The 16290-nt window shown below is 38.2% G+C and overlaps 1 protein-coding gene across 2 annotated transcripts in view; it reads right to left on the reverse strand.

The window, feature by feature from the left end:
- Positions 1–16290, reverse strand: part of RICTOR (RPTOR independent companion of MTOR complex 2) — a 77880-nt gene that overhangs the window by 5572 nt on the left and 56018 nt on the right. The window contains exons 27-36 of one of the 2 annotated variants that reach the window (XM_063423651.1): positions 13742–13829; positions 12894–12986; positions 11957–12063; positions 11120–11349; positions 8825–9854; positions 5183–5360; positions 3855–3939; positions 2348–2581; positions 1123–1185; positions 294–417 (exon numbers count right to left, since the gene is read on the reverse strand). In XM_063423651.1, coding sequence (XP_063279721.1) covers positions 294–417; positions 1123–1185; positions 2348–2581; positions 3855–3939; positions 5183–5360; positions 8825–9854; positions 11120–11349; positions 11957–12063; positions 12894–12986; positions 13742–13829 — 2232 coding nt within the window. Of the gene's footprint in view, positions 1–293; positions 418–1122; positions 1276–2347; positions 2582–3854; positions 3940–5182; positions 5361–8824; positions 9855–11119; positions 11350–11956; positions 12064–12893; positions 12987–13741; positions 13830–16290 lie in introns of both variants that reach the window. The other variant, XM_063423650.1, reaches the window with a different exon arrangement.

A 16290-nucleotide genomic window follows, 5' to 3' on the forward strand; every position in this document is an offset into this window, starting at 1 on the left:
TCAGGTTGTTATTGTACTTATCTATTATTCAGCAAAAATAAAAAAATATTAGTTTTTTTTTAAAGATACATGCTACACATGCTATGTAATCACTACAGTTCAATTACTGATTTTAAAAAGTTTCATTAAGAGTAAAATACTAAACACAGATCAAAAACATTATTTGTTTAGCTTCTACATTATATTCATCATATCTGCTTGACAATTTTTGAGAAGTGAGATTATTCCCCGTCCCTGAGACCTTAAGAGAATACTCATGTGTCACTAAAGCATCTGTGATGTATTGCACTTACGTCAGAAGTCCAGTTTCATGGCCCTTAGTTCCTACTGAACTACTCAAATTGATAACTAATCGTAAGACCTCTTTGCGCAGAAGGATCCTGCACACTGGTGTGTCATCTGGGATTGACTTTACTCCTGGAAAAACAAATAAAACAGTGAGGATTAAAACAGAATTCTCTTTGACTGAGCTGATCTTATACCATAACTCTGTGGTATAAGATGGTTTATGCATTCTATACACACATCAACACACATATTTCCATATGTATTCCAAGCTATCAAAAATATTTCTGTTGAAATCAGAACTTAGAACACCACTATTTTCAGGCATTTAAACAGTTTACCTTTTCAAAAATATTTCTACCATTTAAAAGAAAAATCTGCAAGATAAAGTTACATTGGTATTGTTACCACTAAATCATGTTGCAAACTGGATAAGCTTCTATCATAATGGAGAATTTAATAACCAGCTGCTTCATAAGAAACCACCATAATTCAAAATATAATACACAAGCATATAAAAAAGTCTCTCTTTACAGTAATTTAGTAAATCTAAGATTTTTTTTTACATTAACATTTACAGAAAAAAAATGGCAATCAATTTGCTTGTAACTTCAGAGGAAATATCTGCAAAAATGCTGTATAGCAGATGGAGGAGAGTTTAGAACTATATTCTCCCACCTGCAGATGGATGATGTTTTTATCAGATTTGTTTGCTTTTGTCTAATAAAAAACATTAATTTGTTGCAGTGCACATAAGTGAAATACAATTTTTTCACAATGCCTAAAATATACTTTATTAGTGATAGTCTCTAATAATCATAAGGCTTTCAAACTTACCTAACACAAGCTCTGTACTCTTGGTGCTGCTGGCTGAACCATGGGATACTGCATCACTACAGCCTGAAATTTCAGAAAATTTGGAGGAATGCACATCTAAGTGATTGTGAATGGTCTGCCCACACCAGTCAGTATATGGAATGTCTGAAAAATCTGACATAAACAAGATGTTGTACCTTTGTTATTCACATTTCTCCTCAGTTCACACGCTTTCTTTATTTTTCAATAATGGCAAACATTCAAGATACAGATGTACTAAGTATTATGCATAAAATCAGCTCAGAACTAGATAGGGGATTCTGGACATATCACACTCAAACTCTTCCAAAATTGGGTTTTTTTAAAAAAAAATCTTAAAATATATGAGTGGAATCTTTTCCAGAGACTGATGGAAGCCTAAGAAGCCATCACACATAGTACTGTTACTGATGTATCCATGCTCTGTTTTATGTAACACAATAGAGATGCTCTTGCATTTGCAGACTTCTTTTTGGTTCACACAGCTGTCACAGATATCTGCAGGAAGGGCTCTGGCAAGAGCCAGGCTCTGCTGCACCTGTTACTATAGCTGGGATTTTATTTGCCTCCCCTTCTCGCTGAACTCAACCTCCAGCTCAGCTCTCTGAGCCACTCCTCACATTTGTGCATCATCCCCTTGGGCCAACATTGCTACTAATAAATGTCTAACAGTGTTGTGAAGCAGTGAGGATTCCTACTAAGCATCCATTACTGGATTATCCTTCTATCACAAAAATTGAAAAAACACATGTAACTGCAAGCTCTGCAGAAGTTAGAAAAAATAACTCTGAATCTCAAAATATGAGAGGATGACTAAACCCCAGAAGTGTGACAGCTCAGCTTCAACAGACTCCACAGATTTCCTTTGTTGTATTTCATGGCACAGACTTGATTTGATGTCAGACTTTTCATTAGCTGAACAGCAAGTGTCATCTTTCAGAACATGCATTTTAAGTACTAAGTAAGATTTGTATTTTGACACGCTCTTAGGATATATTAAAGAAACATGCAGGCACCCAATCCTACTAACATTAAAAAGTGGAAAGCTGGAAATGACCACAGCAATACCACTGGTTGCACAATGAGCTTATTAGAGAAATAATTTAAAGGTCAATAGTCAAACAAAACCCCTTCCAGATTATTTAAAGATAACAAAAGCCAGTATGTTCGCCCAGCTTTATCACACTTCTCCACAAGGAACACTGACCTGTACGATTGTAGGAAGAGCTCACTTTGGTGTTGGGCTGATAACCCAGAATCTGAATGCAGACACAGTAAAGACAGTTCTCATCTGTGTGCTCCTGGAGCCCTGTGTCCTCTGTACCTTCCAAGAACTGACAGGCATCTGAGCGGCTGGTGTTCATTATTTCTGTGAGACTGATCTGCTGGCGGAGCATCTGAAAAGGGCTTTTGACAACATCACTCGCACCTGATGGAAGACCTGTAGATAAGATTCAGTTATCAAAAAAACCCCCACAAAACCAAGCAACCAACACTAACTCTTTCAAATAATTTCCATTTCCAAGCCTTTTAAGGCTGAGGATGGAGTGCATGTGAAGACCTATAGAGTTTTGGGATTTCTTTTTTAGTAGTTAAGCTCCTAAGATTGTTAGCATTTGAGAAAGAGACAACAAATTTTAGTCCCAACTTATTATACATAACAAAACATTGCAAAGGACAGAATTCAACTTCTAAGTACACACACTGTAAGAAGGTGAGTGGTAAATCCTGACATGGTATCAACATTACCAATACCCACATAACACCAATACATTACCAATTTTCATACTGTCAAACGAGATTAATACAACAATATACCAGATGCTGAAATTACACATGCACCAACGCAAAAACAAACACAACTTAAAAAACTGTAACTTAGTGGCCGTGACAGGAAGAAACTAGACTCAGCAATGCAGAAACAAGCAGAAGACACTTTAGTGACATGCTCTTCCCTGGGTGGAAAAAACAAACAAATACAATTTTGAACAAGAGTTACTTTACACTGAAACTTAGCAAACTACAGAAACACACTTCCAGCAATATCAACTTTGTGTATAATATTAATTATGAAAGGGAAAACAAAACTTAGCACAACAGCTATCCTAAGAAACTATTAAAAAACAGTGTCGAGCCTTCTTTTTTCAGTTGAAAAGACACATACTAAGACCCTACAGATCTCTGACTTCTCTAGACTAAATAGGAGGTACATTCCAGAGCAAGCCAAGCATTAGAGCACCTGCAATTCTCTCGTCCCATCACCTCCACTGATCAATTGTCATGGATGCATCACAGAAAGACAATTTACTGTCCGAAATACACATCTAACATGTAATAGGTTCCTATAAATGAACGTGTAATCAAAGGGAAATAGTTCAATATGTAGCATTCATATTTTTCTAAGCTTAAAATTTGTTACTTCCTGTAATACAGCATCACTACCAGACTTTGAGCAGCATTAGCTCACATTATCAGAGATATGCAGGCTTTCCTCCTTCCTTTTTTAGAGCAGGACCAAACTTTGCAGCAACACATTAGCTCAAACTAAGTAAAACAGGGAATTAATAGCCTACTATCCTGATTCCAGAAAACAATCCTCAAAGTTTAACAGCTAAAATGATGTTTTCCGTAAAGAAAAATTAACAAATAAATCAACAACCCCCCAATATACCAATAAACAACAGAAAGCTATAGGAGAGGAGTAAAACCAGTACCTCCTGCATCAGATGTAAAGACCCTAGATCCATGCTCATCAAATGGAGGTGTAGTTTTCTTCTGGAAATATGGAGTTTCCTTTACCTGGAATACCCAAGTGAAAATTAAATTAAAGAAAAAAAATATCGATTTTATGAGGAAATTAAATGTTGCCTATCTTTTACTTCAGGAAAAATATTATTGTAAGAGGAAGAAATTAAGAATGAGCTCCTAAGTACTAAAGAAAAGCCAAATGAGAAAAATACACATTTGTGAATGAATACTTATTAACAAAGGCTCATGAAGAGTTAGCAAATGTTAAAATGGTGGTGATAGGCTGTAAGGAAACCAGTGACCACAGGGGCCATTCATAATCTCTAATCTGTCCATGATCACACTACACCACTGGAGATCCTGGGAATGCAGTACAAAAGCAACAAGGACATGTAAAATGCTACCTGTAGGATGTAGAGCTGAGACATGTCTCAGCTACAAAAAGATCTGAGAGATGAGGTAACAAAAATGTCACAAAGACTGTGAAGCAGAAAGGAAAAGTAGTCATTTCACAAAGGAAAAACAGAAGCTGATACACAATATAACACGATTTTGCTCCATGTTTAGCAATTTTTTGAGATTCGTAAGAAATTTATTTAGATTTGAAAGGCAAAGACTAAGTAAAATAAAGATAAGGAAGCCTACTTTTACCTTTGACATAGACCACATCCTGGTTTTGATAATTAAGTAACAGAATATTAAACCCTATGATGCATCAGTTTGTTAAATGGGAATATGTTTCTACCAAGTAAAAAGAGGAAGAGATTTGCTGAGACACTGAAAATAATCTGTTTTAACGTATATATATGTATCTTCAAAGTTAAGACAGTATAATTTAATACTATAATGATATATATATATATATAATCTATTATTTAATATAGATCATGGCAGCAGGGAGTTAACTGTGTGATTATGCACATAATTTATAGGTAACTGATGAATATGTCAATTATTGGTTGGCTAAAGCAGAATTAATGAATGTGCACAGACTATGACAGCTTACTATAAAAGCCAGATGTCAACTAAAAATCTTATGACAGCAAATTTGTCACCACTTCTCTAATAGTCTTTGCCATTATTTGTCCTTAACACAAACCAGCCTAGTAATCTTGTGTAAACAGGTTAGAAGAACAGTTAGAAAAGCAACTCTAGTCCAAAATGCATTTCTTTAAAGTACCACATCCATTCTTCCTCATTTCTCTAGACTGAATCTATTCTGTTGAAAAGGCAACAGTTGGCTGCCTTTCAGTATGGAAATGCAAGGGAACCAAATCAGTTAATACACACATACCTGAAATATTTCGTTGATATCCACCGGGAGAGCAAGGCCAATGTAATCATCAGAGCTACCGTAGGTAGCGTTAGAAACCATGGAGCGAACAGAGGAGGAACGCTGAAGTGTGTTTTGGTTAATAGGACTTAATAAATCTTCTTTATCTAACGAAGCATAACTTAAAGCTTTCATGAACCTGTAACATTGAAACAAACAAATCACTACTGCAGTTACTCTCTCATTCTGGCACTTTACAAGTAAGAAGGACTGCTGACACAAAGACCATCCTCATCTTCCCACTGCAGATCTCAGAGCTTGTTAGGACAAATTATAGCTATAGGCTCATGGTTTTTTCTGCCTCATATTGTCTTGCATGGTTTGGCAGTTCCTGAAGTAAAAATTTCTTCTTTATAATTCTTGGTACAGGAACTCCTACCCATCCTGCAAACTCATGCATTTTCTTCAGCATTCTAGCTTTGAATATTTACAGTCCAGACACAGCTTATAAAGATTTGGGCTTGTAAACTCCTAACTACCTAATTTTGAAATGTACCTATGCACTGAATGTGTATTTCCTGGATATTCACAAACTTGGAGCTGAGCAGGCACCTCCCTGCAAATGCACACCTTGAGCCTACCAGTGGTACACACAAGGAATATTTTTTCTCCTGTACTTCAAAGGAGCCACTCAGAAGGTCACCCAGACACAGAGGAAGTATTTGCTCAACATGAACACACCAAGAACAAACTTAAACCTGTACAGTGAGTGGACCTGACTGACACATAGCTTGAAGAACAAAGAAATAGGATGGGAAAATGAGACAGGAGCAAGGAGGCTGGAGAACAAGTCCTCAGTGCTGACCAGAGCCCTGATGATGGAAATTTCACATTTGGCCATCTGTCATTTTACTTCTCATCAAACATAAAAGCCTAAAAATGTTTTCTGATAACCAATCTATGTAGATGGCCTATATGCATTGGATTGAAGCTTCCTAATAAAAAGACACATCTCAAGAACAGTGAATTTTTATTGCAAATTATAATAAAGCAAGGGTAAAGTAAATTTGATTTTTTAACTTTTGGCCTTGGAAGAAGTTTTCCATCTATTTTTTATTTCAGATGGGTAATAAAGTATCTGCTTATCCCTACAGATAGGATTTATATTGAGATAAAATTAAATTATCAAAGTTTGACCATGGAAGGTTCAAGAAATTATTATGCAACGGAAATGCACAAAATACAACTGACAGGATATCAATAGTTTTCTTGTTGGTAATTCTGACTAACGTTAATGACAGTAGCAGTGGACTCACAACAGAAGTTAAGCCATACTTCAAAAAAAAAGAGGGAAAAGACCTCAAGTTGTGCCACAGGAGGTTTAGATTGGCTGTTAAAAAAAACTTCTTCACTGAAAGGGTTGTCAAGCATTGGAACAGTCTGCCCAGGGAAGTAGTTGAGTCATCATCCCTGAAGACATTTAAAAGACATGTAAAAGACATGTAAATGTGGCACTTAGGGACATGGTTTAGTGGAGGAATTGGGCATGTTGTGTTAATAGCTGGGCTCAATCTGAAGGGTCTTTTCCAACCTAAATAATTGTGTAATCATAAAACTCAAAAAATTACTAACTGCATTAAATACTTAATAATAAAACATTCTATAATTACTCTCAAGGTAAATTAACGATAAAAGTATTAATCCCAAAGGTTTGTCTCTGCTTTTCCTAGAAAAGGTAACAGATACAGCATTAGTAGTGATAAACACCACAAAGTTTTCATGAAGGAATGTCTGCAGGCAATAGGGTGAGAGCCAGCACCAGGATACAAGATATGCATGTTAGTATTTCTGGTTGGTCTTTAAAGACAAAGGTGGGAAATTTAGCCTTACAAAATCTATGTAAAGAAAAAGGCTTTTTAACCTTCTGAATAAAAAGAACAACTACAATCATTGCAAAAGTGTATCTATGACTGTTAGTTGCTACTAATACATGAATCTTTCAATAACCATAAATAAAAGTTTTCTGAAGTCTGACAAGAAGATTGATATGGTAGTTAAAAAGGACAGAATTTTGCTTTCTATTTTATTTTTAAAAATTAGATGAGGACAGTTTTAGCTGGACCAGTAAACATGCTCTGAATTTATTAGTAAGTACAATCTGAAATTATAAGGATCATAGTATTTCAGCAGGGACACAGAATAATCAGCAAGAAAAAAACACATGTACTAGTGTCACTGCAGTCTTTCCAATCAATTATATTAGCAACTAACACAATCTGAATCTCTCTTGAGTATGCATGTCTGCAGTTATTTAACCTTCTCAGAGACACAAGCACTCTAGACATTTCAGTTCAGTGTTAAGCAGGTCAGCTCAAATCCTTGACTCCACTGACACAAGAGAACATGGACAGCTAAGCACCAGGAATAGTCAGTATGACACTGGGTGCAGGATCAAAGTCCACTGCAGCAAGGCTGCTCTGCACATCAAGGGCGTGGCTGCAAGGAATGGTAAAACATTACTGACAGCCGTTACAGAGCCTGTTCTCCCACTGACATGAAACCCACTTGTTCCTGCACCACCACAGTACGCCAGTGACAGCAAGAAATGGCACTTCCGATTTCCAGGATAGTGCAGGGTCACTACTAAATCATCCTTAATCTAACCAACATAGTCTAGCTCTAACTTACTTCAGCAAAGGCATCTTTCATGGTATCTTTCCAGAATGTGAAAATACCAACAAATGGGTGTTTCTTCTAATCAGGGCATATACAGTCAACTGTGTATGAGGAGGGCAGCTCAAGGACTGAGCATTTGCTTTTTCTGCAGTAACCAGGTGACTCACAAACCAGTAGCATCTCCCTTATCTCTCATTTGAGAGATGATAAGGTAAGAACAGAGATAAAAAGTGCCTTTTCCATTTTAACAGTAATGTGAAAATCCAATGCACTAGCTGAAAGATGACGTGAAGGAAAAAATTCATACAAGAGCTTTTAAGGGAAGGTTATTAAGCAGTGACTGTTGCAGTTGGAAACAGTGTCAATGTCAAGAGCTAGACATCTTATGTAACTATCTAATTAGTCTTCAGAACATCCAATATTGCCCAAAAATAAAGAGGTGACACTGTCATCTAAAAATAAACGTTATGAGTAAAATCTTTGATCTGCTGTAGCTAAGAAGCCAAACTGACATTCCTATCAGTGGTACCAGTATCTCATCACTGGCCTCTGTGCCACAGTGAACACAAATATAGCATATTGGCAGGAGGCCCTGTCCTAAAACCTCCCCAAGTGACATAGAGAAAATTCTCTTCTGAAATACGGCTCTGACTTCATGGGCAATTCAGTGTGTTTGCAACTTTAATAACGTTAGCAGTGCAACTGCATTTTTTATATTATAGAAGTTAAAACAGGAAGTATATGTGATAAAAGGAAACTTTTTCCTTTGTCACCAACAGCATTATAAAGGGTTGAGCCTGACAGCACTTATGAAGTTGAGAATTATCCTTCTGTTATTCACTTAATACCAGTACTGCTTTCAGTGAAGTTATGAATCCCCTTGCAACTACTATCCCTTTTATGTGCAGATAAAAAAAAGTACTAGGAAGACACTTAAGTTGTTCTTACAGCACTGAAGTAAGAAACGAGCACATAATAATTTCTTACCGGTTTGGGGTTAGTCGAGAATCCAGGCTGCCAGACTTCATGGTGATAGTGTCAGTAAACAGCACATCCTTTGCTGGAGATGCCAGGGCTTCTGAGTGAGACAGTGAGGGGTGCATCCTTTGCTGCTGCAGGCGCTTTAGTGTAGCATAGCCAAATGCATCTCGAGAACTTGTGTAGCTGAAGTTATAGTCAGCAAGGCTTTTTATCGTAGCAAGAGAAGGAGCTTTAAGAGACTGGGCTCTTCTGGGAAGGGTATGAGAAGACCCTGGTGGAACCAGGGATACAGAGTTGGATTTTGAGAGAGGCAGGTGGTTAGACTGTGGCGTTGAACAGTGACTTGGTTTAACTGTTTTTGTGCTTACAACAGTACTCAAACTTCCACAGTCAGTATCGACATTTGTAGTGTCCACACCTACAGTCTCCCTTGAAGGGCTAGAGCTCATTGAACTTATGCCACTTGTTGTGGTATCTGTATTGAAACTTAAGCTACGACTCTTGAAATGTGTTTGTGTAGTCCCATCTCCTATTAGCCTTTCTTTGCTTGTGTTCTCCCGATGAATTTCATTTCCAAGACCTTTTGGCAGCTTCAGATCATTTTCTCCGATACTCTGAGTACAATCAGTATCTTCCACATGCTTACTTCCAACAAAAGAAGTTTCTAATCGTAAAGTCTGGATTTTTGGAACTCTGAAAACAGGGGTCAATTCCTCCCCAGCAGGAAAGTCTATGCTACCACTTGGTTCTGTTACAGTACGATTTCGCCTCAGGCCTGATTTACTGTCAGATGATGTCAGCTTTCCTCCTTTCGGATCACTGCTACTTCTGTGTTTTTTATTAGGTAATGTAAGAGAGTTTAGAATGCGATTTTTTACAAGTCTGCTAGAAGAAAAGAAAGGAAAGGGACTACGGTCTTTGTCCTTTGAAGGTCCAGGTCTGTCATAAAATATTTGTTCTGCATCTTCAGTAATATCTAGGAAGAAAGTACTGGTGGAAGTACTACCAAAACGGTCATCCTCCATGATGAACATACCTGAAATTATACAAGACTTTGTCACACAAAATAAGCATTTCTTCAAAGTCTACAAATTACACTGAAAAATAGGAAGCCATTCTATAGAAGCCCAACCAGGAGTCTATGCAACTGGAGTAAATGCAATGTACTGCAACTTTAACTCCTCTTTTTTTCTGCTGAACTTGGTGCAAATTTGCTATCTCGAGGAGTAACTGAGCTGAAGATCTCATTGCTTCAAAAGAAAACCCACACTATCTTATTTCAGTGCAACCATTCAGCTACTGGGATTACAACCTAAGAACTCATTTAATAACACCTAAATATGGTATATGTCTTAATATAAATTCCAAGTATCCATAGAAAAAATAAACTGCACAAGGTACTTGAAATACATAATGGTTTAAATACAGCAAAATTTCATGTGTGTGTGTACACCCAGAGAACAGAAATACTTATTTCTAGAATACTCCTTTGAGAACCAAGTGTCTTTATACCTAAGCATGGTGGTTTCTGCAGTATGTTACAGTAAACTCCTATGACTCAACACAAAAATTACCTTATGTGAAAATTCTTCTTGTACACCAAATGTGAAGCTGAGATACTGTTTTACTCCCTCTGACTTGTCTGCATCTCTCTGAATGAACATAACTGTCCTATTGGTTGTATTGTTTTATTGCAAGACCACCTTTACACCATTGGTCTGAACCTCATCCTCACAAGAAGTTGGTAAGAACACCAAAATGCTGTTTGTGTTGAGTTGGGCTCTGTAGCAGTGCATTTCCACACCCAAGCGGGTGTCTCTATATAGGGGGAAGAGTTTCAGCTTACCTTGGAACATGTAGATTTTTCTACAGCCTTCTCAATGTAACTGGCTCAGTGCCAGCACAGAGACAGTGATTGGGCTTTGGGAGTGCACCTCAAAGCCTGTTGTCAATTTCACTGGGCAAGGTGGCAAACAATCCACCTAAACAATCCAGTACTAAAAAGACAGCAGAGAGGTGCTCGAGGCTTTTTTGGACTGCCTTAGCCAGTGTAAGAGTGTTTTCTACACTGTGTTCAGCTTGTATTTCTTTGTTCAATAATGTTTATTATTTTTGTCGTTATTAAAACATTTTAGTTTACAAAGCATGTCCAGAGAAGTCGTCTTGTTATTATTAAGTAATTTCTCTGCAAGGCTGGACTCTCAGAAGTATTAGGAACCCCAATAGGGCTCTTGGCAGGGTTTTTTTGTTTGCTTGTTCATTTTTCTCCTGTTTGCTTGTTTTGCTATTCTGGTTACTTACTTGATGGAGCAGATTCGCTTTCACTGTTGTGCCTAGAACTGGTAGACTCAGAGTTCAAGCTAAGAGTGCTGGGTATGGAAGAAAGTTCATTGCAGAGCTGCTCCATGTCATCAGGGACCACTGGCCAAGGCTGTCTACGACTGTGTCTCACTGCATCCCAGTTGTGATGCTTCAAAATGTCACATCCTTGTTTAGTTTTGGCTATTAGACCAAGCACGTAGACACAGGTTCTGTATTTAATGTACATACAGAAAAGAGAGCAACAATAATAGCACTTAATGTAACTAAAATTACTTCACATTTGAAAGGAAACAATTTCAAACCAAATCAGGAGAAACTTCACAAAACTAACAATTCAGTGTAAGATTAAGAAATTCATAAATATATCTGAGAACAACATACTATGAAAAATAAAAATTATCACAAGAGTCTGATTACATGAAGTAGAAAAGTACCTTTCAAAAGAAAGACCAATTATGTAATAGCAATATTAGACAAAATACCATCTACTTATGCTTTTAAATATTTTAAAAAGCTATTTAATAAAAAGATGGAATAATAAATTCTCGACAGAGATATAAGCAGCAAGTATTTTGTTTTATAGAACAGGAGAAAAGTAGTATCAACCTTTTTTTCATAGATTTCATTTGTTTATGGCATATTCTTTCAGACTTTACAGATTCTGCAGTTACAGAGAACTGAGATTGATTATCAGTGACTTTAATAACTGGTTTCCAATAAAGTACAAATCTGTATTCGTGTAAATCAGGTAAACCTATTTGAAAACTGATCACAAGTACCACCTGAAAATTTTATGTATAAATCAGATACACATACCCTCTAACAGACAGAACCTCACAATGTTGAGCAAGTGCCATTATATCAGGAATTACATTCTCCTCTTGAAGCAAGTTAAGACCCCAATTTGATGATCCAATATTGCCCTGGAATGAAATTCATCAAGTAAATTTTGATCTTAATGTGATCTGCAGCACTATCAATGTAAAGCTTTAACAATTTCTTCTGCTGGTAATAGAGTTTGAAGCCACATCTTCTCAAAGCAGTTAAAAGATCTGAGATCCAGCACTTCCTAGCTGCGCTAATACAAAAAAGCCCTCAGCACACTGTGTATAATTAAAGCTGCTCTAAGTTAGAACTACTATGTATTCCTCACTTTACAAGTTCTGCTATAGCCGGCAGCACGATCTTGGTTTATTCATTTTACATTCCTCTTACACAGGCGTCTTGTTACATACTTACAGTATCTTCCAGTAATAGTCACCTTGGACAAATGTTCCAAAATTAACTTCGGGGAAGACAAGAAGAACATTTAGAAGTGTAGCTTGGATATACACCAACACTGTGTTTTTGCCTGTCCCAAGTACCAGGGTGTCCTGACCACATGGATCAACACTGGCAGCCAACATCCTTGCAGAAACATTAGGGACTACTACCGCAAATACATTAAACTCAGACCATGGCAACTTTTAACTTGTAACTACCAGTTCCATACCAATATTCATATGGCAATGTGTCATTGTTAAAAAGAGAAAAAGACAGAGTGATTATTAAAACCTCAGAATGAAACAGGTGCAGTGAACCATTTTCAGCTGAAAGTATAGTTATAGAACAAAATGTCAACTTGGAAAATTCACACATTTTTTGAAAAAAAACCCCTAATTTCTTGTTTTTATAGAATTTTGGTTAGTTATTTAAGAATCAACAGTTATAAGAGAACTAAATAACTACAAAACTTTGTAAATATATTACTAACCAAGGCCCAAAGGGCTGCTTTCAGCTGCTTAATTCCTTCCCACTTATCCAGCATTGGGGAACGAACAGTGTAACTTAGATCTGTAACAATACTCTGAAAGAGAGAAATGGAAGAAGAAAATACTAAGCTGAAAACGAATAGAAGACTTCAGTCAAACAGGTTCTCTAGCATTTATAGTAGAAATTAAGGCAATAATTTAAACAGTGCACTCTAGGAAGAAAGTTGTAATTCTGGAAGAATAACCATAAATTAACAGCAGTGATAATGCAGAAGAAAATTTTAATGAAATCACAGATTGCATGAAGTTAATTTAGATATTATAAAGATGATAGATTAGTCAAGCTAACACACTGCAATATATACATTCTCTCTTGAACTTTTCAAAAAGCATCGTCAATTCATTAAATCATTTTAGCAACCCATATAAAAAGTGAATTTAAGCAATTACAGCTTAGGGTTTGTTTTCTTAGATTTTCAAAATATTAGAAAGATTTTATTCCCTCATCTCCCTATTTTTGTATGCTTAAAAGGATAGGTATAGTTTTACCACATTATAACTGTCAATATACAATCCAAAGAGACTAACAATTTATTCTATTTATGAATTGGCTTTCCATGCTAAGATTTTGTTAATCATTTTAAGACAAATGTTGAAAGGTATTTTGTTGGTATTTCAGTGTAGGGAAGGAATTTTACTTTAGATTAGATGGCAGACTGTCTTCACAACTTAAGACTCATAATCAACTTCTTCTGCAATGCTTATTTAAATGCCTCTTTTAAAATCTTTTTTCAAAAGGTTTACAGTGATCTTTAAAATATTTCAAGTTATAAAGGATTATTATCCTCACCTGAGACTCCAATAAATGGCAGCCTGTTTTATGGTGCACCAGTTGGCCATAAAGGTGAACTGGCAGGTAGACATGTGGTCGCTGTAATCTGTCAGAAAGAGAAATATACATAGGTTTCCCAACACTTCAAATATTTTATTCTAAAATAAATTACACTGCAATGTAATACAATTACTTAGTCTTGATTTTTTTCAGAGAATTCTTTTCAGAGAATTCTTTTGAGGAATTTAGAAATGAACAACCTGTTTCAATTGTAAGGGATGTACAATCATTGTCTAATCCAACTGCCAGATCACTTCAGGGCTGACTAAGAGTTAAAGCCTATTGCTAATGACACTGTCCAAATGCCTCTTTAACACTGCCAGACTTGGGGCATCGACCACGTCCCAGGACGCCTGTTCTTCTATGTGACCACCCACAACCCTTGTGGTAAGGAAACGCTTCCTAGTATCCAGTCTGAACCTCCCCTGCTTCAGCTGGGAGCCATTCCCAAGCATCCTGCCCCTGGATGCCTGGAGAAGAGCTCAGCACCTCCCTGTGCCCTTCCCTTCCTCATGAAGCTGCAGAGAGCAGTGAGGTCACCCCTCAGCCTCCTTTTCTCCAAAGTGGACTTTCTCCGGAGTCTTCTCCAAAGACTTCAGGTGCTCCTCACAGGAGGTTCCAGCTGTGTTTCCCTCCTCAGATGCCCTGAAGGACGTTCCCGCCCTCCCCGCAGGCCCCAGCCGATTCCCGGGGCCGTTCCCTGTCTGTGCCGGGCGGGGCTTTGTCCCCGGGGCTGCCCGGGCACTGCGGGCCCACGCCGGGCCCGGCACGGCAGCCCCGCCTCCCCCTGCACTGCCCGGCCACTCCTCGCCCACTTTAGCCCGCTTTAGCCCTGTGCCCGGAGTTACTCCATCCCAGGTGCAGAATTCAGAATTTGGACTTGTCAAATTTCACCCCACTTAAGACTGCTCGGTGCTGATATCTGTCTAGATCCCTCTGCAAAAGCCTCTTGTCCCTCTACAGAACCCACAGCACCTCCGAGTGTGGATCATCAGCAAATTGCTGCTGGTATATCCAGCTCCAGCATCCAGATTGTTGATAAGAAACTGACTCTGGATTAGGAAACCTGAGGAAAACTGCTGGTGTGACCAAGCACCAGGCAAATGTTGCCTTGTTCACTACAATCCTTTCGGTTGAGTCCCACAGGCAGTTCTTCACCCACCATACCATGAAGATACTCATCCCAAGCACAACAACCTGTCCAGAACAACACTGTGAAGGACAGCACGAACAATCTTGCCAAGATCCAGGAAAACAACAACCATCACCTTCCCTTCACCAATAGATGGGGTGACCTTATCATAGAAGGCTAACAACTTAGTTAAAGAAAACTTTCCCTTTGTGAACCCATGTTAACTGTGCCTGATGACTGCATTGTTCTTTAAATGCCTTTCAACAATACCCAGTATAATCTTCTACATGATTTTTCCAGGAACTGAGGTTAGACTAACAGGTCTGTATTTCTCTGGGTCTTCCCTTATGTGCTTTTTGCAAATTGGAATAAACTGTCTAGATTCCAGTCAGCAGGGACTTCCCTAGACTTACAGCACTTTCGGCAGATGGTAAGAGATGTGTCCTGATACATCTGATACACTGAGGGCTCTGCTCCCTCAGGATTGGTGGCATAGTACTGATGAGGCTAGTCCCTCAGCCTGGTGGGAACCAGGCTGACCTGGTGAACATTCAGCTGATACAGATGGTCTCTTACCATGTTCGTGTCCACAAATGGAACACAATAGTTTCCACATTTGTGGACCCCTGGCTCAGGGAACCAGGCAGCCCAAGCTCCACCAATATTGCTAAAGACTGAGGCAAAAAACACACAGAATTTTAATTCATCTGTGTTTTCCTTCATCCCTGTAAGTCAGGTAACCATCTTATGCAAGTATTGATCCAGTGTTTTCTTCAGACTTCCTCTTTCTTGTTATATGACAGAACATAGTTTCAGTCCTGAATGAGCTTTGGCCTTTTGTACCTCCTCCTTGCTTATATGACTCAGTTGTACAGTCTTCCTGTCTGCCTGTGAAGGGTGGCCCTCTCGAGATCATATAACTTTTCCTCTTGAGCTCCATGAGGAATTCCCTGTTCAGCCAAAGTGAATCTTCTTCTGCCCTGCTTGCTTGACTTAAAACACCATGGGATTGCCTACTCCTGTGCTTCTAAAAGATAGTTCCTAAAGATGGACCAGCACCTCTGGACTCATTGGCCATCAAAAATGTAGTCTGCTAAAGCAGCTCCCCAAGTTAGCTCTCATAAAGTCCTGGGTAGCAACTCTGCTGTGCTTCTTCTCATTACACTGAAAATTTCAAACTTAACCATGCCATGATCACAGAGAACCCCACTCCATCACATCACCCACAATCCTATATGCACAAGCAAGCTGAGGAGAGCTTCTTTCCTAGATGGCTCACTGAGTACCTGTGAAAAGAAGGTCTGTATCTCCTACAGACTTTCTCCTACAGAGAATTTCCAAGGCTGCTTGTCATAGCACCATGCTATTTGCACTT

This window comes from Prinia subflava, chromosome Z (genome assembly GCF_021018805.1).
Source record: "Prinia subflava isolate CZ2003 ecotype Zambia chromosome Z, Cam_Psub_1.2, whole genome shotgun sequence".
NCBI lineage: Eukaryota > Metazoa > Chordata > Aves > Passeriformes > Cisticolidae > Prinia > Prinia subflava.